Source organism: Serinus canaria, chromosome 5 (genome assembly GCF_022539315.1).
Source record: "Serinus canaria isolate serCan28SL12 chromosome 5, serCan2020, whole genome shotgun sequence".
NCBI classification, from domain to species: domain Eukaryota; kingdom Metazoa; phylum Chordata; class Aves; order Passeriformes; family Fringillidae; genus Serinus; species Serinus canaria.
Window position 1 is genome coordinate 38,917,437 of NC_066319.1, and position 19,209 is coordinate 38,936,645.

The 19,209-nt window shown below is 42.2% G+C and overlaps 2 protein-coding genes across 6 annotated transcripts in view; one reads left to right on the forward strand and one right to left on the reverse strand.

Annotated features, from left to right (window-relative positions):
- Nucleotides 1-3,625: 3,625 nt before the first annotated feature.
- ALDH6A1 (aldehyde dehydrogenase 6 family member A1) lies at nucleotides 3,626-13,952 on the reverse strand. Its single transcript, XM_030240242.2, has 12 exons — nucleotides 13,860-13,952; nucleotides 13,612-13,677; nucleotides 11,577-11,651; nucleotides 10,048-10,209; nucleotides 9,402-9,480; nucleotides 8,599-8,901; nucleotides 7,775-7,896; nucleotides 7,339-7,528; nucleotides 6,473-6,654; nucleotides 5,883-6,062; nucleotides 5,598-5,696; nucleotides 3,626-5,135 (listed from the first exon to the last, which is right to left on the reverse strand). The coding sequence occupies exons 1-12, from the start codon at nucleotides 13,914-13,916 to the stop codon at nucleotides 5,031-5,033; spliced, it is 1,620 nt and encodes a 539-aa protein (XP_030096102.1). The 5' UTR covers nucleotides 13,917-13,952; the 3' UTR covers nucleotides 3,626-5,030.
- Nucleotides 13,953-14,155: 203 nt separating this feature from the next.
- The window catches only part of LIN52 (lin-52 DREAM MuvB core complex component), a 50,530-nt gene continuing 45,476 nt past the window's right edge, over nucleotides 14,156-19,209 (forward strand). For 3 of the 5 annotated variants that reach the window (XM_050975000.1, XM_050974998.1, XM_050974999.1), the window contains exons 1-5: nucleotides 14,156-14,250; nucleotides 14,333-14,407; nucleotides 14,578-14,663; nucleotides 15,086-15,152; nucleotides 16,182-16,265. In XM_050975000.1, the coding sequence (XP_050830957.1) occupies nucleotides 14,232-14,250; nucleotides 14,333-14,407; nucleotides 14,578-14,663; nucleotides 15,086-15,152; nucleotides 16,182-16,265 (331 nt within the window). In that variant the 5' untranslated portion in view covers nucleotides 14,156-14,231. The remainder of the gene's footprint in view (nucleotides 14,251-14,332; nucleotides 14,408-14,577; nucleotides 14,664-15,085; nucleotides 15,153-16,181; nucleotides 16,266-19,209) is intronic. The other 2 variants (XM_050975001.1, XM_030239944.2) reach the window with 1 other exon arrangement.

The window sequence follows — 19,209 nt, forward strand, 5'->3', positions numbered from 1 at the left end:
TACATAAAACAGACACTGACATATTGAAAACAGGATCACATGCAATGCAGTACTGATTGACAGGACTACATTTTATAGTGAACGAAACAGAATCTCAGATTTTCAAGTGTATCTCGGAATTTCCGTTAGGATGCAGTTTGAATTAAACAGAGCTACACATGCTGCAGTAGCCAGGATTGCAGGTCTCCAGCCTGGTGCTAGACATCTGTACCTGCCAACTGCAGCAGTGTCTGAGCACTTGGATTTTAAGCCATAGAGTTAAGGTCCCCCAGAGCTGAAGCTTTCATACATCCTTGGTGAGAGACTAACATGATCCTAGACTTCAGAAAAATGTTTGTTTAGGAAGGATTGGCTACTGAATAACTTGGTGACACAGTCAGTTGGAATGCTTTGTTCAGGTTATCTCAAAGATGATACAGGAGAAATGCTCCCTGAAAAACCAGGGGTGAAATCTGTAATTGAGGTCCAAGGAATCTTCTGCCCTGGAGAAGAAGGGACAGACTGGAACTGAGAGAGAAAATTGTGCATTGACCCTTTTATGTATGAAGAGGAGAGATAAGGAAAGGACAATGTATTTGAAACTGGTTAATGTTCGTACAAGGCCTCCCCTCCCACTATTTAGAACCACTAAGAGAACAGAAGTGATTGAGTTTGTTCTATTTACTTTAGAGAGCCATAGATTTTAGAAGTTGAAAACACAGCACTGTGCTTACATTTCTTTTTAAAATTTGTGTGCTATGAAAAGCTGAATAAGAGCAATGCAGAACTAGAATTTTAAACCTGCTGTACACACACAGAATCCATGAATGATATGCCTTTGAAATTTTCTTCTAATATATTGATCTTTTCCATGGTTTTCAGGGGAAAAATTTTTTGAAAAACTGGATATCAGTAAGTTGACATGAGGAAAAAAACCCATGTATTGTGATTGCTTTTTGTCCGAATGAATGGGACAAATCCATGGTAATCTTTTGTTTCTTCAGTAGGTGGATACTGAACTGGGCTGATCACTCCAGGTCACAGGATTCTAGTAAATTCTGAATCTAACATAAGAATCTAACTGTGTGAGGTACTTTAACTTTTTCAAAAAGTTGGTACACTGTATACTGATTTTGTACATGCACTAGACTATACTGTTAGATCTTTCTGTATTGTATCAAAAGAAGAACAAGTGGAAATAAATTTTGATACTGCTAAGGTCAAGAATAGAAGCCAGGAGAATTAACCTCACTCAGGCAGTGGGATTTATTTTGTTCAGTCATTAATGGATCCCTATCCATCTTTACCAAACAAGTAAATAATGTTTATTGTGAGTGTAGCACTCCCCAGGTATATTTCCTTATAAGAGTATTGTAAAGCAAAGTTTTCAGTATTAAAAAGTACAAATATCTGCAGCCAGGTTATGGAAAGTTTACTTACTCTATAGTTCATTGCTATCTGCATAAGAAGTGTGGGAGCAGGACTTTAGAGATACCTAAAATATGGCTTACACTGTAAATTCAAAGTCCAAACAGCATTAAGTATATTAAAAGCTGTGAATTGGGACATAAGATTATAGTGAGGTATCTATATGCGCATGAATGTTTGTGTGACAAAAGAGGAATTTTTTATTAAGATTTGTTTTTATGTTGATCTTTTAGCAGCAGGCATTTAGACACAGTTCTAAAGCCCTCTCTTGTTGAAAAGCAGGTTTATGTTTCCTGGAGGATGCTGTTGTGAAAATCCATGATCATACAAGGAGATGCATTTTCAGCTAGCACCAGTATTTTGATTAAAAAGGCAAAATCTATGCAGCTGATGTTGCATTCAGTATAGGATCATAGAGGGTGGACCACAATGAAGACTCCATGTGCCTGATTTTCAGATAACAACTCAGATACAACTTTATTGCTAATTATAACACTCCAAGGAAAGCAGTGTCAGCTTACCCTGGAGGAATAGGTAGGGCAGAGTTCTGGCATGCACAGCTCGTCAGATGTGAGGCAGTCAAGCAGACGAGCCAAAATGTAATACTCAGACATCAAATTACCAGATAAAGTTCATGAGCAGGAGCCCTGGAGGCATTTATACATAAAAATATAGAAAGATGTGAGACACTTCCTTAGGAAAGGCAGGCTGCCACCACCCAAAATGGACATGGAAGTGGATTGGAGCCTTTTTCTTGACACAGATAGGAATAAAAACCCTCGGAGTGGAAGTCACAGGGCCCAATTCTCAGAGGTGGTTAAGCCATTTTAAAACAATTTTTGGGCTGGAGCGTATTGAATAGCTTTCCAAATCTGGATTTCAGTGCTTTCTGAGCAAGAAACTGTTTTTAATAGTCTTCACAGTGTTGACTATGAAACTGTATTTTAATAATCTAAAGAAATTTATTATGAGATACTTTATACTTTTGTATAACATAGAAGATACATTACTGAGTTTATTTTTATGTGAAATATTAAATAAAAAGGAGAATAAACAGCTGGGTGGAAAGCAGTAACAGCAGTGAGATGAGGCAGGTAAATTACAATAAAACAGCAGCTGCAGCTTGATCTAAAAAAGGCAGTTCAGTATTAGAAAAGGAACACACAAGATTTGTATTTCTAGTTCAATTATTTAAAACTATCTGTGTAAAAATGCTGTTGGAAATGGGGATAATTAGAAAAGATGTTTGCACACAAATGAAAAGGTCATACAGGTATGTAGAAGGTATCTGGAAAAAGTGCAGGAATAGTCCTGCAATACCTCAGGGAGCAGGTAACCTTGATAATAGACCGCTTTTGTGACAGAAGATGGATTTTAGAATTTCTAAAAGAAGGATACAATGGGTTTTAATAGGACAACAACAAAGTCAGAATAGCAATGCTGATTAGGGAGCAAATGAAGGCATTTTGAAAGTAAATGACTGTAGACAGTATTAGATGCTGTTAATTAGTATTTCTTTCCTAGATACTTGAGTGAATGCCAATGTCTTAATAGTGACTTACCTAGAATATTTTACTTTTGCAACACAGAAAATACTTCTCCTAACCTAATATTTATTACACAGCAGGCCACATTATCAGATTCATCCTCTTCTGCAGTGATCCACATGTTCAGATGTTAACAGCAGAGACCAAGTAAGGCAGTTATATACTTTCCATGAACAGCAGCCACCAATTAGCAACTCATCTGCACTTTTCAATTTGAAAGTTGGCTTCTGAATCTGTGAATTCTAGAATCTGATCTAGAATCTGTGAATTCCAGATCCCCTGTCTGCTGCAATGCTGCTTTGACTCTGTGTATGAAATCCATCTGAAATATACTTATCTCCTTCCTAAAGACCTCATTTTTTCCCAAGCCAGGAGCTTGCAAGACCTTGTACAAAGCACATTTGGACTAGTGGTTAGAATCCTGTGTATAAAGTGTTGGTATAAACTTGGTGAAGATGTCTGTGATCAAATTATATGTACATGGAAACAGAAACAAGGCATTCCTTGAAATGCTGTGCAAGGAAACTGGTACAGAGGTCCCTGAAATATTGTAAAAGGAAAATGTATACATGGGTTACAGGAGTTGCAGACCATCTCCTGTGAAGAGGGGAATAAAATCAGCATCACACCCATGTAAGGTCTTACCAAGGAACAGTCATGGTCTGCAGAAATATATTAGCATGTTTTTAATTCGTAATCAAATTGCAAGGTGAGAATTTCCCTCTCATGTATAGCAGTGGAAAAAAACGAGATACAAACATTAGTGAATGCAGAGCAATTGCACTAATATAGAGCTCTCAGTTACAAGCATCTTTACCAGAAGGCAGGATACAAAGTGTTCACATTTAGATTGTTTAATTAGAACACTTAATGGTTACAATCATTAGAAGAATATTAATTTCCATGGATGTTTGAGTGAGATCCCTGCAGATCCTTCATGGCTGCATCGTCTTTCAGGAACCAGAAATAAAAATACAGGCTCTCCAGCTCCAAATGGACAGATTCTTAAAACCACATTGTATATACCAAGCCTTAGTCCTCTCTAGCAATAGGAACTTGCAGTCCCAAGAGTACATGACTGTGTTTGAGCAAATGTGCCAAGGAGTCAATCAACCAACACAAGAACTACAGCTACAATCAGGACAGGAAACCAACAGACAAGGCCTGGCTGCTTTGTGATTAAAAAATGTGTTCTTTCTTCCTACTGACCTGTCTACTTAGGCTCCATTTTATTCAGATGCACATGATGCTGTGACACAAAGATACACATACATGGTTATGTTTCTGCCTCCACAGTTTCATTATGCTACAGGATGTGTAGGCTTGTATCCCTTAGCACAGGGAAAAGGCACCAAACAACTTTCAGCTATAATGGAATTGCTGGTAAGCTTGAGCATACAAGCCCCAGACAGAACAGGAACAGAAGTTTACAAGCTGTCAAAGGTACAGTGAAGGTCACTGTACCATACAGAAATTTCTTTCATCCTCAGACAAGCAAACAAATATGCTTTCCTGAAAAATCCATACAAAGCTATTTCCCAGTGTTTTGGAAACTGCTCGACAGGTGAGACTGACAACTTGCTGTTTTCATCGTATGTAAAGTCACTTCTGTGAGACACCTAAGATGTCCCAGTTATGTCACTCAAAATGAGTACTCATCTTTGAGTAAGGTGAACTCAGAATCTTAATATGCAAGATAAAGAGGTAAATAAACCTGCTACAAGATGTAGTCAGGAGTGAGTCACTAAGGCTAAAGATACTGAAATGAAAACCAGAGTTATGTTCAAGTTCAGGGGGTCTGGAAAGAAACACAAACTAAGACCAATCTCAGTGGCTGCCATTTCAGTTAGATAAGGTTATTTAGTCTTTGATAGGTTGTATGGAAAAAATTAGTTCAGCTAACCAAAAAAACACTGACAGCAACAGAAAATCCAGACCATGAGTCACATGAGCCCGCACAGCAACAGATCCTTGAGACAAAGGAGCTTTCTATTCATTCCCAAGTAAAGGGTGATAGAACAAAGCTGGAAAGTGCAGCATAGAAGGGCACCAGGAACAGCATCTGCAAAGGCTGGTTTAGTTTCCCATAGTCGGCATAACCACAGCAGGCTTGGCAATGGTGGCATCTTCCTCTTTCCATTGAGAAATGATAGTTTTCAGCTGTGTATAGAACTGCACTCCCTGGAGGAGAGAGCCACATATCAGATATTTGGCCTTATGAATTCATCAGGTCTACACTAGTGGTGTATCAAACAGTTTTTGCTTTATCTAAACAGGATTGAGTTTTCTTCTTTGGAAACAATTCTTGTCTGCCTGTTCTTTTTACCAGTTTCACAAAGATTCTGATTCTGTGAGAAAGCTTGCTAGTTATTGCTCCCTTCTCAAATATCCTAAAAAGACTTGCATTTTTTCACTTAAGAGAAAAATAAAGAGGAATGGGCTATCTATGATTGTGACATGCATTATGGTGCTGTGATCACTGACTGGTTTTCAGTTTCCTGGTTGAAATACCTGCAAAGTCTCTTCACTAATGAGGTCTGATGACATCTGCCCATTGCCATTTATAACATTTATATCAATGATTATCACAATTTAGATTTATCACAATTCAACCCAATAGAGTACTGTGAATCAGAAAGTTACCTGTTTGCCATAGAAATTGGTGTCCCCTCTGAAAGAAGCACGAGAGCCAGTGAAAGAGAACATGGGCAGAGGTACTGGGATTGGAACGTTGACACCCACCTACACCAAAGGAAAGCTGCCATATTAGTCACAAGAAGTAACAGATTGCAGAGCACTCTTCAAATGCATTTTGTTTTCTTATGTCTGAGGCTGCGTACTGCTGGCTGAGAGGGCAGTGATTACAGCTGAATGGTTACTCACTGTAAATGGTGAGGGCTAAAAGCAACAATCCTAGCTGGAACATACCTGCCCCACATCTACCAAGTGAGAATACTTCCGAGCTGTGGCTCCATTGGTGGTGAAGATTGCAGTTCCATTCCCATAGGGGTTATTGTTCACCATCTCAATGGCATCATCCAAAGTGTCTGCCTCCAGCACCACTAGGACAGGCCCAAAGATTTCCTCCTTATAGCAAGTCATGTTTGGCTGCCAATGCAAAGAGCAGAAAAAGCAGCTTGTATAAAGGATATAATAAAAATATCATAGTAAATAGGATGTAAGAAACACACATGCTGTTGGTACTCATTTTATTCCTAGGATTACTGCTCATACTGCATTGCCACAGGCCATCCTTCAGTCCTCCTTGCCTCTTCACCATTTCCCATGCCCTGTCCTCTATCTAGTACACTAAAGAAGGCACACTTTTTAGCTCCAGAGTGCTTTCTGCTTTTACTGCCTGCATTACAAGGATTACTTCATTGACACTGTGGAAGGGAAGGCTGAGCCATTTATGGCCTTTCTACCTGGTGGTCATTGATTACTGACTGATTTGGCTAACCCAATTTTCAGCTGACTTTGCAATACACACTTGCAAGCACTGGTTTTGGTCATCTTACCTTGACTTTGGCAAGGATCGTTGGTCCAACAAAATTGCCATTTTCATAACCCTTCACTTTGACATTGCGTCCATCCAGGAGAAGGCTTGCACCTTCTTTTACTCCTTTCTCAATCAGATTGCAAACCCGTTCCTTAGCTTGGGGACTGATTAGAGGCCCAAGATCTGCTCCAGGCTGGTCTCCTGTGAAGAGGCAGAGACACCAAGTTTTTAACTGTGACAACTTCCTTTTCATAAGCATCTGGGAGATAACTACACTAGTAGGAAAAACCTGAAAATCCTGATGTTTCCAAGACACAGAACACAGATTTGAGACGTTGATGAACAGGAACATCTCCGCTGCAGCTCTCATAATCAACATGGAATCACCAGAAAGCCAAAATTCAACAATAGATTCTTCTCAGGAAGGAAACTTTTCCCCTTTGCAGCACTTTATTGAATATAAACAAAATGTAATTCCCCTAGAATTAATAAAAGTCTAGCTTTTTCAAAGTACTTGTTTCCATTTTTCTTTTTTTATTGTATGTTTACTACAAATTGGAAGGATCTTAAAATGAGGTTGCTATATAAATGGCAGATATGAAGCAAACATAGGATTTAACCTCAAATCTCCAGTTAAAACAAGACTGATCCTGTAAACATTGCATCACAGTCCCACTAGTTCCCAGCAGCTGAAAACATATTCCCACCTCCTAGTCTAGGGCTGGCTTTCCCAATCCAGACAATCTGCTAGCTCCTACCCCTACACATCAAACCGGTGGTGTCAATAGCTCCAAGGGTCACAACACGGTATGGCAGATAAGCTGACCTAAAAAGCTATGGTTGTACAGAAGTGGAGCACCTTGTAAAAATTATCTCAGTCTGTACCTGCATTTACTCGTAGATTTTTGGCTCTGTCCACAAGCTCTGGCAGCCATTTCTGAGCTTCTCCTACTAGAATTGCTGTAGATAGGGCCATGCAGCGTTGGCCAGCTGCTCCAAAAGCAGCTCCAACCAGCTGGTTCAAGGTGTTCTCTTTATTGGCATCTGGCATCACCACACCATGATTCTTGGCTCCCTGAAAAACAACACACACAGTCTCCCATTATTAACCACCCGAGACTGCTTCTTCTCTAGCCCTCTGGCAACGATTTCTTATAGTGGCTATGATTCTGCTACCAACAGGCTGGCAAGAGAGCAGCCTTATCACTTAGCTATCAGCAGCAAAGTCAGCTTCTGCTGCTGAGTGGTGTGGTCTCTCTTAACATTCACAGGTGACAGAGGTAGTTTGTGTGCTCAAGTGTGCTCTGTTCAGAGACATTACCATGTTGGCCTGGACTCTCTTGCCATTTCGGGATCCTCTCTCATAGATGTACTCTCCAGCCTGATTAGATCCCACAAAGCTGATTGCTCTGATATCCGGATGGTCACAAATGAAATCCACAGCTTCAAATAGGAAATAATACATTGTAACTGTGGTGCACAAATGCTTCCCTCCGTTTCCATCCCCACAGCACTAAATCTGTGTATTTTTCTTCTCACTGAAATTATTGCCTCTGTGTTTCCTACATCTGAGTTCCCAGAAAGCCTGTCTGTGTGACTTTTCACTCACTTCTTAGGACACATACTCCTGCCCTGTCTTCATTCTCCTGGCTCTCTCACATCTCTTCATGCTCTGAGCACCTCCCAGAGTGCTTGAGCAATGTCAAAAGTGAAGTTACTGTTCTCAATTTGTGTCATCATGTCCTGAAGCTACTTGTGTGCTGTAAAAAATAGCATGTTAGGAGCCAGGATACTGGCATCCACTGTAGAGTCAGTGAGGCATTTAATTCTTGTTTAGGCTTTCTTGCAAAACCAAGATGATTTATCTACTTATTTTAGTTGCAGTTTAGGTTGCTAAATAGAATTTGAGCACTTACATGCCTTGGGAACTCTGACCCCAATCCCCAAAATTTTGTCCACCGTATCTCCTGAAAGATCTGGCGCAAGGTGACAGAGCATCTTCCGCTCACCTTTCAGCTTTATCAATAGAGCTGAAGCATCTGTCCAAACCTATCTAACAGCAGCAGTCTCAGACTCTCCAACTGGTACCTCCCACTGAGCACAGAACACATACATTTGTCATCTCCCAGGAAGGGTTGTTATTACCTTCGTGTTGTCCATGGATAATATTCAGGGTTCCATCGGGAGCACCAGCATCCTGAAACAGCTTGGCAAGGAACATTAGTGCTCCTGGTACACGCTCAGATGGTTTCATCAAGAAGGTGTTTCCACAAACCATAGCCATGGGGAACATCCAAAGAGGAATCATGGCTGGGAAGTTGAATGGTGCAATGCCAGCACACACGCCCAGAGGCAGGCGGTAGGTGTAAGTGTCCATGTCTTTAGTGATGGAGGGCATAGTCTCCCCAAGGATGAGGGATGTCACACTGCAAGCATGTTCAACCACCTCTGCAGCAGAAAGGGCAATATGCTGCTGGATGATCTGTTAACAATGAGTCCCCAAACTCCCTTTTCACTACTGCCTTGACCCACCTCTTTCTTCCAGCCTCTTCTCCCACAACTTAAAACTTGTTGTGACTTGTGATTCTCTCTTGACCACGCTACACATCATTGTGATAGGAGCACAGACACAACAGGCCCACTACAAAATGCACAGGTATAGCACTACTGTACCATCTGGGACTCAACCTTAGATATCTGAAAACAGCTAAGAAGTTCTTATCCCTGTTTAGTAATTTGCAGTCACTCCTAGAAAAAGCTCTAATGACTTGGAAGTGATTTAAAGATACTCTATCTAAGAAAACTCTTCACCTTAGAGCTACACTTTTCTTTGACTATGGGGCTATAAAGGGATCAACATATACAGAGCAATCAGTTGCTCAGGAGACCTCATCCATTCCTGTGGGTTCTCAAACCCCCTTTTTCAAGGGGAGGAGCCAGCAGCTTACGGAGGCCTCGGAAAACATCTCCCTCAGCATCAGCCAGGGTCTTCCCTTGCTCAAAGGTGATGAGTTTGGCAATTTCTTTCTGAAAATGGAAAACACAATATTTATAAATGTTAGAAAAGTGCCCAGCCATTAAATAGATTGCAAGGATAAGACAGAATTAGCAGAGTTGAACATCACAATGATTAGACTGAACAGAATCCAGAAAAACCTATGCTGGCTGATTTGCTCCTTATAAACAAGAAGCCAATAACCCACATAGGTGACATTTTAGAAAAAATCATCCTAGGATGGCTTGTATTCTAATGCTTTCAGGTATGACACCACATACACACCAAAAAATCCATCAGGGAAACCCAAAAACATAGCAACATACTTGTCTTCATCAACTGACACATGTTCCATCAAGGATTAAAGTTCCTTCCACGGTCTCTTGGTAAAGGGACACATTCAGAATAATATTCCCTAAGAAGTACAGCCATTGGATGGGAAGTGTTTTGTTGCACCTCTCCACAGTGTGTCATTTGGTTCCTCGATCATGGCAACACCTCATCAAGAACTCTGTAAACCCCGAGTCTCTCAATTTAGTTCCTAAAATCAGCTGCAATGCATTCAGCCATAGCCATCACACACAGCCATGGTGTCTCACCAGATTGTCTTTGATGAGCTGCTGGTAGCGCAGAAAGATTTGCTGGCGACTCAAGACAGATGTTTCTGACCAGTTCCAAAAAGCCTTTTTGCAAGAAGCCACAGCTGCCTCCATCTCACTGGCTGTGGCTTTTGGTACACGACCAACCACCTCATTTGTGGCCTGAAACAGAAAACAAACTGCATTAAAACTCAGGTTTTCCCATTTTTTCCCACCAACCATTCAAGAGTCCTTTCACAGCACACACCTAATATTCTTGTTCTACAGGGAGTTGTAATTCTGAGGGCAGAGCACAAAAGAAATGTCTTCCTTGATTGCACACAAAAGACCTGGGCTACAACTGGAGTAGTTCTTAAAACCTGCACTCCAAATATATCAAGTTAGGCACTCAGAAAACTACAAATGCAGTGCTGATTTCCAAGCTGGAGTTGAAGTGTCCTGCCTATCTTGAAACTTCTAGAGAATATAAGGCAAAAGTTTCTGTGGGCTTTGGTCTTTTCCCTCTCCATTGTCTTGGTTCATCTGGCTGTCCCTCTTGCACATTAAATGAGGCAAAATTCCTTTGTGAAAAGCAGTACATGACTGTGCAATTGCCATTGATGTTAGCTTACCCATACCCCTAGGCCAAAGTATTATACTTACATACAACCTTAATTCTACAGTATTTTAACTTCAAGCTTGTTGCAGTTTAACCTCCTTCTAATGTTCTCTTAAAAATTAAATCTGCTTTGACATGTCAAAAAATTTCAGATATATCACTAAGAGAGAAACTACTCAAAACAAGAGGAAGAAAATTAAACAAGAACACTGCTTGCTACATAGAGACCAAATGAGCTTCATGAATATGACTTGATGCTCTGATAATTTCCACAAAGCAAATGAAAATAAAGCTTTACAGAGAAGATTTAGAAACTGCTGTTTAAATGCTTACTAGGGAGGCCAGGAGGATCAGAATTCTGAGTGCAACCTCATTTCCATTTGTCTTTGGTGGAGTACATAGACAATACCAGTGCTACTTATCTATTTTGCACTGCATAGTATCCAGCTCTGTGATTATTGTGGGTAACAGATAGAAGCTCTCTGAAAGGAGAGGTACTTCAGCTGTCAGGATTTTTCACCTTTTTACTCTGAGTAATATCAGCCTGTATGAGAACTTCACATTCAGCTGGCATCAAATCACACCCAGTTGATTTCATATATAGGGTGAAAGACACCCTTCAGAAATTTGACATACTGATCACAGAGCCTTTCTATGAAAAAAAAAAAAGGAAAAAAAAGTAAAATTTAAGCTTTCTTTCTGCAGATCAGCGGCTCACTATGTGAGAGAGGTAAAGGTGATAGTAACTTATTCTGAGACTGACATTTCATGTGAAAAGGAAATTGAGAAGCTGTAGTCTGCCTTAAGCTCCAAGTCTAAACCTTTCCCAAGAAATATGTGTATGTTTTTCTTCTGCCACATCCCTGAAGAGAGGCACAGACCTTTGTCTCACAGTGATCACTACTTACATAAGATGAGACCATTCACTTACCGGGTTGTGGATATCAATCCATTCAGTAGTTTTGGACTCAATAAACTTCCCATCAATGAAGAGTTTGGTTGTTGGCTGTGGAGGGAAAAACATTGGACAGACCCAACTAACTGCTTTCTACCCCATTCTGCACTCACTTTATACCAAAATTACCAAAATTCTGTCTAAAAGCAGTTATAAATAAAAATATATTGCTATGCTTATGTTCAGAATTGTTTCAATCTATTTAATCAAAACCTGAAAAACTGCAACTCACAAATGTTCAGAAGAAACAGTTAATAATTCACTTCATGGGAATTCCATGAACCCAGTGCAGACTGTACCACTGTCCCATGTGCCTCCTTCTCATCAAACCACTAAGCAGGTTCATCTTTCCAGTTTATACCTTCAAGCAGAAAACTGGACTTTCCCCACTCCCCGCTTGGTCTTGCAACTAAGAGCAAGAAACCTGTGTCTGTGGGCTGTCCTGGCTGGCAGCACAGAAAACAGAACCTTCCCACTCAGATGAAGAGGAGGGACAAGGAAAGTTTGGAATAAGAAGATCAGGCAAACATTGAAAGAACAGAAAGCAGAGTTAAAAGCTGTAAATAGTATTAGATAGGCAACAAAACTGTGCTATTCAGGAAAACAAATTGTGACTGTATAAATTAAGAAACTAGAAAAGATGAGTTGACATTGTAAGGTAAGGAGAGAACTAGGAGAAAGCAAGAACCAGTTAATCATGACAAAAATCCATGACTTGGGGAGAACAAGTAAGAGAAAGGGGAAGTGGATCTTCTGTATGAATAACAGAAATGGGACAAATCAACAGAACTGGGATATAAACCCAAATGTATCAGAAAAGGGAAGAAATTATGATGTGGAATTATGAAAGGAAGATGAGGACTTGGATGCTATCCAAAGTGTAACGAGGAGAAAGAGATCAGAGGGAGAACCAGGAACATAAATGGTATTGGGTGGACAAAAGTAATGGCAGTGAAAAGTGGATGAAAATGGAAAAAAAAAAGCAGCAATGTTGGATGGAACAAATTGAGAAAGCTTTGAGATGAGAAAGCTAGGATCAGAAGTATAAAATAAGTCTGTTAATGGACAAGCAAAAATTAATGATCTGGAAAGCAACACTAGAAGAGAATTAAAATTAAAAAATTGCAGATAATTATGTAGCTGGAATCACATTTGGAGAAGAGAGGCAGAAATCTCTGCCTATGAAAACACAACCTCCTCTAGAACCTGGAAGGAAGCACAGGAAATCTGAGTCCCCTGACCGAGTTTCCTGACGGTCAGAAAAGCTGCTGGTCTAGTGCTGGTCTAAAGAATGACAAACTCCTATGGCTGTCAATCACTCCATTAGCCTCAGTGGCACTGAGGCTAATGCAATGGAGCTGGAAATCCCAGGGCTTTATGACCCACACAGATTTCAGTGCAATGGAGTTAATGTTTTTTTCAAATTGCTTAAAAAGGATATCTCAAACATTGCACACGCAACAAAAAATACTTTAAGTAAGCCAGGAAATGGTGAATTAAAATTAATTGCACTTTTTCCATAAGATCGCCACCCTTTTATATGCAGAGAATGCACCTGCTGCGGAAACATGGACGGCAGTAAAGCAGACTACTTGTGGAATCCTGGTTTGGAGTTCGGAGAGAGTGCGGCCATGGACAGCGGAGGAAAAAAGGCAGTACAACAACTAAAGCTGTTTGATACTGTCCGAAGGAAACCAGATCCTCTCTCTGTCACAAACAGATGCATGAGGCCAGTCCGGAGCCACCAGGAGAACGCGAGGTGACGGGCGGCCATCGCCCAGCTCCGAACTTTGACAAATCGGACATGGAACTTTTTTCCATCCCTCCCGTCGAGCAGGGGGGCAGTGCCGACGTTTGTTCCATCGGACCCACCCGGACCCACGGGGGTTCCGGCGGGAACGGCCTTAGCGAAGCGGACCTGAGGGCAGCGTCCGGCGGGCGGCGGCGCCCGGGGCTCTCCCGCGCCTCCCTCCCCCGCCCACCGGCTTCGCTCCGCGGGACGGGCACTCACCACCGAGGAAGAAAAGGACGCGGCGACTGAGGTGATCCAGGGGGCACCACCGGCCCTCCGCGGCAGCTGGACGGGGGGAAGCACAGACCACCTCAGGGCGCGTCAGGCGGCACCTCCCCCCGACCCCCCTCCGGCTGCTCCCCGCCCGGGACCGCCCCCCCCGCGGGGTCCCAGGGCCAGGTCAGCGACGACCCCCCTGTGCCCCCCGAGCCGCGGGAGCCGCTGCGGGTCGGGGCCGGCCGCCTCACCCTGAGCGCCACGCGGCGCCGCCCGCCCCACACTCCGCGTGCCGCCGCCGCCGCCATCCCGGCCGAGGGTCCCTACTCCGAGCCCCTGGCGGCGCCCCCCGCCCCGCCCCGCCTCGGGCCCCGCCCCCGGCGGCCCTCGGCCAATCGCCGCCAGCAGTCGCTCCGGCCGCGCCTCCCGCGGCCCCCGCCCCCCATGCTGGACCGCCGATTGGCTGAGGGGGCCGAGCCGCCCTCCGAGCGTCGCGGCCCGGCCCCGCCCGGCCCAGCGCCGCCCCGCGGGCCGCGAGAGCGGCACGTGGGGCTCGGGGGCGGGGTTTGTTTTCCGCTCCCGCTCTTCCGCGGCCGCGAGGGCGGTCACGTGAGGCGCGCGCCATGGCTGCTCCGGCGGACGGTGAGGCGGGAGGGCCGGGCGGCACCGCCGCTGCCCCGCGCCGCTCCCCGCCCGTCCTCCCCTCACCCCCTCTCTGTTGCAGGCGCCGACCTGGAGGCCTCGCTGCTGAGCTTTGAGAAGCTGGACCGCGCCTCCCCGGACCTGTGGCCCGAGCAGCGTAAGTCCGGCGGGCCCGCGGCCCCGAGTCTGACAGCTCGGGGTGGGGTGGGGAGAGCCCGACCAGGGCCGGGCTGCCTTGGGGCAGCTGCACGGGCCGGGCCGAGACGGGGTGGCGGTGCTGCCCGCAGAGGCGCTCGGCCCCCGCCAATCTCCGCTTTCTCTCCCCAGTGCCCGGGGTTGCCGAGTTCGCCGCCTCCTTCAAAAGCGTGAGTGTGCGCTGCTTTGCCTTTCGCGTTTCCTCCTTCCGCGTAATAGTAGGTCTGCAGGCTCTCTGGCGGAGAACATCTTTACATCTTCTATGAACCGTATCTCAGTAATAAGTCCAGTAAATGCTACAATATACCTTTTGTTTTAATGTACTTTTTATATATGTGTTTCTTTTTTATACTTTATGCTGTTCACTGTGTATGAGAATTATACTTTGGAAGCAATAAAGGGTCTTAAACTTCTGAAAATCCTATTTTTCGTAATGATTTTTGGCTTGTGGGTGGTGGTATGCCGGTTTTAATTCTTAAATGTCCTGGAAAAAACAAGATTAAACATAAAAGTATTTATATGGAGCATACTCCCATATTTTTGCTGTTGATGTAACTAGATTTCAATACAGATCGTACTTCATTGTATAATTCTAAAAATGGACTTTTCTGAATATGAACTTCTGTTGTTTTCAAAACAGCCTATTACAAGTTCTCCTCCCAAGTGGATGGCTGAATTAGAAAATGATGATATTGATATGCTGAAGGGTGAGTATGAATATTGTGGACAGGAATTGAGGTTGCCAAAGCAGATGGGAATTCACTACTTGCTTAAGAGGCTTAAAGCACTTGTTCTTTAAATGTTCTGGTGGTGGCCCTATGGCCTGAGATCTTTAGCCATCATATTTGCAGAATCTCCAGCACAGAAGTCTCTTCATCTTGTTAATGATGGACATTTTCATTAAACCAGTTATTTCCAAGAGCCTATGCAGATGTCAGTGGAAGGCTGATTTTTCAAAACAAGCAGTGTAACATTGTGCATATTTGAGTCACCTCCCTTAGCCTTTTTTATCACTGTATAAGTATAATGAGCATCTCCTCCATTTTGAGAAGTAGCTTGAATTTTTTGGAGGGACTCAGCTGATCAGTTGGTGAGTAGCTTAGACTTGTTGTTTGACTTGTTCAGAGATGCTCTACGTGCGTGTGCATGCGTGCGTGTGTGCGTGTGTCTTCCCTCACAGATCCAGGAGCTCCAATGCAATGGTGAGGCTGTATGGGCAAGTTACAGCAGGATTAGCTGGCATGCACACTTGCTGCATGTTGCAGCTGTTAGTTTGCAGTAGACATCCTTCAGTGTGCTCTGCCTGTCATGAATTCTGGATGTGATGTGTGATCGTGTCACTGTGACATGTCACGGCTGCAGAGTGGAAGCGAGATGATGTAACTCTGACTTGCTCCAAGAAATGTGCTTGAACTCACGTTATTAGTGCAAAATAAGTCCATTCCCTTGCATACTTTTATATAGTTTATTCATGTTGCAGTGTGAACTTACAGGAACTTCCAAAGTATGGGTCAAATTACTTTTAATTACAATTAACTTCTTTGCAATGGTGCCAGATTAAAGCATGTACTAGAGTCATAGCTGTCCTTCTCCTTATGTTAAAATTAGGGCTGGAGTCAGCTTGAATTTTGAACATGAAGTATGGCTTGAAAGTGCTTTGTGAAGTACTGAACAGGTGAACTGCTACTGGAGGACTATTGACAGTATGAAAATTCACCTTTTTCTCTCTTCTTCAGAGTTGGGGAGCCTTACTACAGCTAATCTGATGGAAAAAGTTCGTGGCCTGCAGAACCTGGCTTATCAGTTGGGACTGGATGAATGTAAGTGCTGTACACAGATATGACTGACTGGATTCCAAATCTTTCCACTAAAGCACGTGCTTGTACATTGGTAGCTGGAAAAGTGTGTTGGCAGATTTGGCAAGTGTTTGACAGTAACCTCCTGCAACTGGATGAGAGAAGGAGCTTACATCTCGAACTTACAGCCCACCTGCATGGGGGCAAACATGTATGTCAGTCTGGTGTTACCCAGTGGCACAGAGACTTCTGTTCCTGAGTTAACATTGTCTTACATAAGTCAGGTCACTTTGCTTAACTTCCCACTCAGAAGTACTAAAGGTATTTCTCAGAATACTTGTGGCACTACTTCTCTCAAATTCCATGCACTGCCTCCACAGGGAAACTTGTGCTTGTGTATGGGATTCTCTTATACTTTGCTGTTCATACTGTTTTCTGCTTCTGTAGCCGTTACTTTTTTCTACATTCAGTTGTGGTGGGCAGTGATGTCATTGAGGAATAAAGATGACTTTCATCCCAATTGCAAACAGCCAGCTCTTACTGTGGTTTTTTGAAGAAAGATCTCCTTTCATTGTCTTGTTTAGAGCTCTTGTTAACAGGTTGATCCAGCTTTGAGGATTTCAGGAGTATTGTGGAGCTGTTTTTAATGCTACCCATACATACTGCCACATTTATTTTTTCTGTTTAGTTATGCTCTAACATAGACCCTGGTTGTAATTACTCTTGGGCTACACAAAGCACCAAAAATTTCAAGTCTTTCACCTTCCTTCAGTGGGTAACACAACTTAGTAATAAACCTTTAGAGTCTTTGTGACTGCAAACATAGGATAGCCTAATGCATTCTTAATAACAAATCATTAAACTTGTTTTAACATACTTTAAGTTCATTTTACTTTCAGTGCTAATATCTGTTAAGACTGTGTAAAGCATTTGGTGGAGTAGAAGTTAAACAGTGTAGCACTGAGTCAAATGCAAAAGTTGGCTGATGGTTGGCTTTCTCAGTTAAGTTGCATTCTCTGATGTCAGACAGTGTTGTTCTGCTAGATGGACTTTAGCAGAGCCCGAGTTGCAGTAAAGCTAGGGAGGTGTTTGTTTCCTTGTTGCACATGCAGTATTTGTTGAATATGGTTCCATTTATTCTTACTGAGAACAAGTGCCTACATAAAGAAGACAAAGTGAGTGAAAACTGAAATATGAGGCTCAACAGTTATAACTTTAGTCTTGAATTTTCAACCTTTATAAAAGGTTTCCGTGCTTGTAACTTCTTGTCACTGAAGGCAGTTTTCCTTTATTGTAATCCATTGAATACTTTGTGTGTTGTAATATACATTTATCTTTGGAAAATGTTGTAATATACATTTATTTGGAAAATTTTTACTAAAAATTAGTTGTGGAATTTGAACAGAAGCTGCTTAGGACTGTTTTTCCTAATACTGTCTTTAGGTTATTTTCTCTTACGAACTTAGATAAGTGATAGAATAAGAAAAAAAAAATCCAGAAGATCTGTTCATTAAAGTTAAGGGACTTGTGGTTTGGTCTCGGACATATATGATTTGGTTATATGTCTGTACTGAAATTTATTAGTCCCCTCTTGACTTGGCTGGTTCAGTGAAACTGGCTGTCAAAAGCAGGACAAAAGCCGCTGCTGACCAGTCTCCTCTAGATGGCAGCATGAGGCCTCCCGCAGAAGTTTTGCTTTTTTTTTATAAAACTCTATTTCAGTTATGATTTAAAGCTGTTCTTCCCAAGAATATTTTTTGTGACATATTTTCTTTTCAGAATTTGCACTGTCTTTTTTATGGTATTTTCAAATGTTTCATCAGCAGTAAAGTTGAGAGACAATTCTGCTTCATTTTATTAGCAACTTACTTTTCCTTCCAACACTTCTCTTCTAGATTCCACCTCCAATCCTTCGTATTTTCAAAGACTTTTATTTTCATCCAAGTTATTAATTATGTACTGTGCAGGACCAGGGTAATTCCTGCAACACTCCATGAAAAATGCATCTCTTGAGTGATATTGCGGTCATGTTGAGAGATCTGTTATTGTTGTACCCAGTTCACAACATACTTTACATCAATTTTGCATTAGAATTCATTAGGCAAAGTGCTCTGGGACAGGGTACTTTTTGAAAAGTTGATTTATTGAGATACTATTGCAACATTAGCATTGAAATGTGAATAACTGATTTGGCATTATGTAGTTTGATAAATTAATAATTACTGAGTTACATGTCTTGTTTCTTGAATTCATGTAAACTCTCTTACTATTTTGTCTGTAAAAGTGGACTTTCTTGACAAGTTTGGAACAGATGTATTAAATGTTTTGTCCATCTTGATGAGACATCTGGATGGCTTTCATCTAGGAACAGTTGAATACTGTTATCTGAATCTCACATTTTTGTTGTCTACAATCCCAGCTGTCCCAACTTTTTGTCCATGGATTTCTCAATTCCTTTTTTGGTTCTGTGCTTTTCACAGAGTTCCTTTCTCTACAACTAACTTCATCCCCTTTTTTTCCCCATAGGCGGTTGCCTTTACTTTCTGTTACCCTGTCTAGTTTGTTGACTTCCCCATGGCTTCTGTGAATCAATTTAATTTATCAACATATAATTTGGCTTTTCTTTCCAGCTTGTTCTACCACTTTCTTCCTGGCATGCTAGGAGGTGGATTCTTGCTCAAAATATTCCGTGCAGAATATCCTTCCCTTCCTTAGCACAGGATTCATGTCAAAGTATAGCTTTCCTTGAATGAAGCAGGATTTTTGTAGCATGAATCATTTAAAAAAAAAAAAATTACTTTCCTTTTTAAGGAGAGGCTGGGGTCTCTTTTGTGTATTTGTTCTTTTTTAAAAGGTGATTCTGGAGTTCTCTGGAAGCTTCCAGGCTCAGGTCCTTGTATCAAGAAAGTCTTTTAAAAATAAATTATTTTTCAGCACTTCTTCTGAGGTTTCAGCTTGTGTTTCCTTG

What these genes read in the sequence shown, in the direction of transcription:
- ALDH6A1 (XM_030240242.2), bottom strand. Translation starts at nt 13,916, where the DNA reads ATGGCGGCGGCGGCGGCACGCGGAGTGTGGGGCGGGCGGCGCCGCGTG. An exon ending in AGCTCATCAAAGACAATCTG is followed by an intron (nt 9,481 to 10,047) that starts GTGAGACACCAT and finishes TTCCATTTTCAG; the next exon opens with AAAGAAATTGCCAAACTCAT. An exon ending in AGAGAGTCCAGGCCAACATG is followed by an intron (nt 7,529 to 7,774) that starts GTAATGTCTCTG and finishes GTTGTTTTTCAG; the next exon opens with GGAGCCAAGAATCATGGTGT.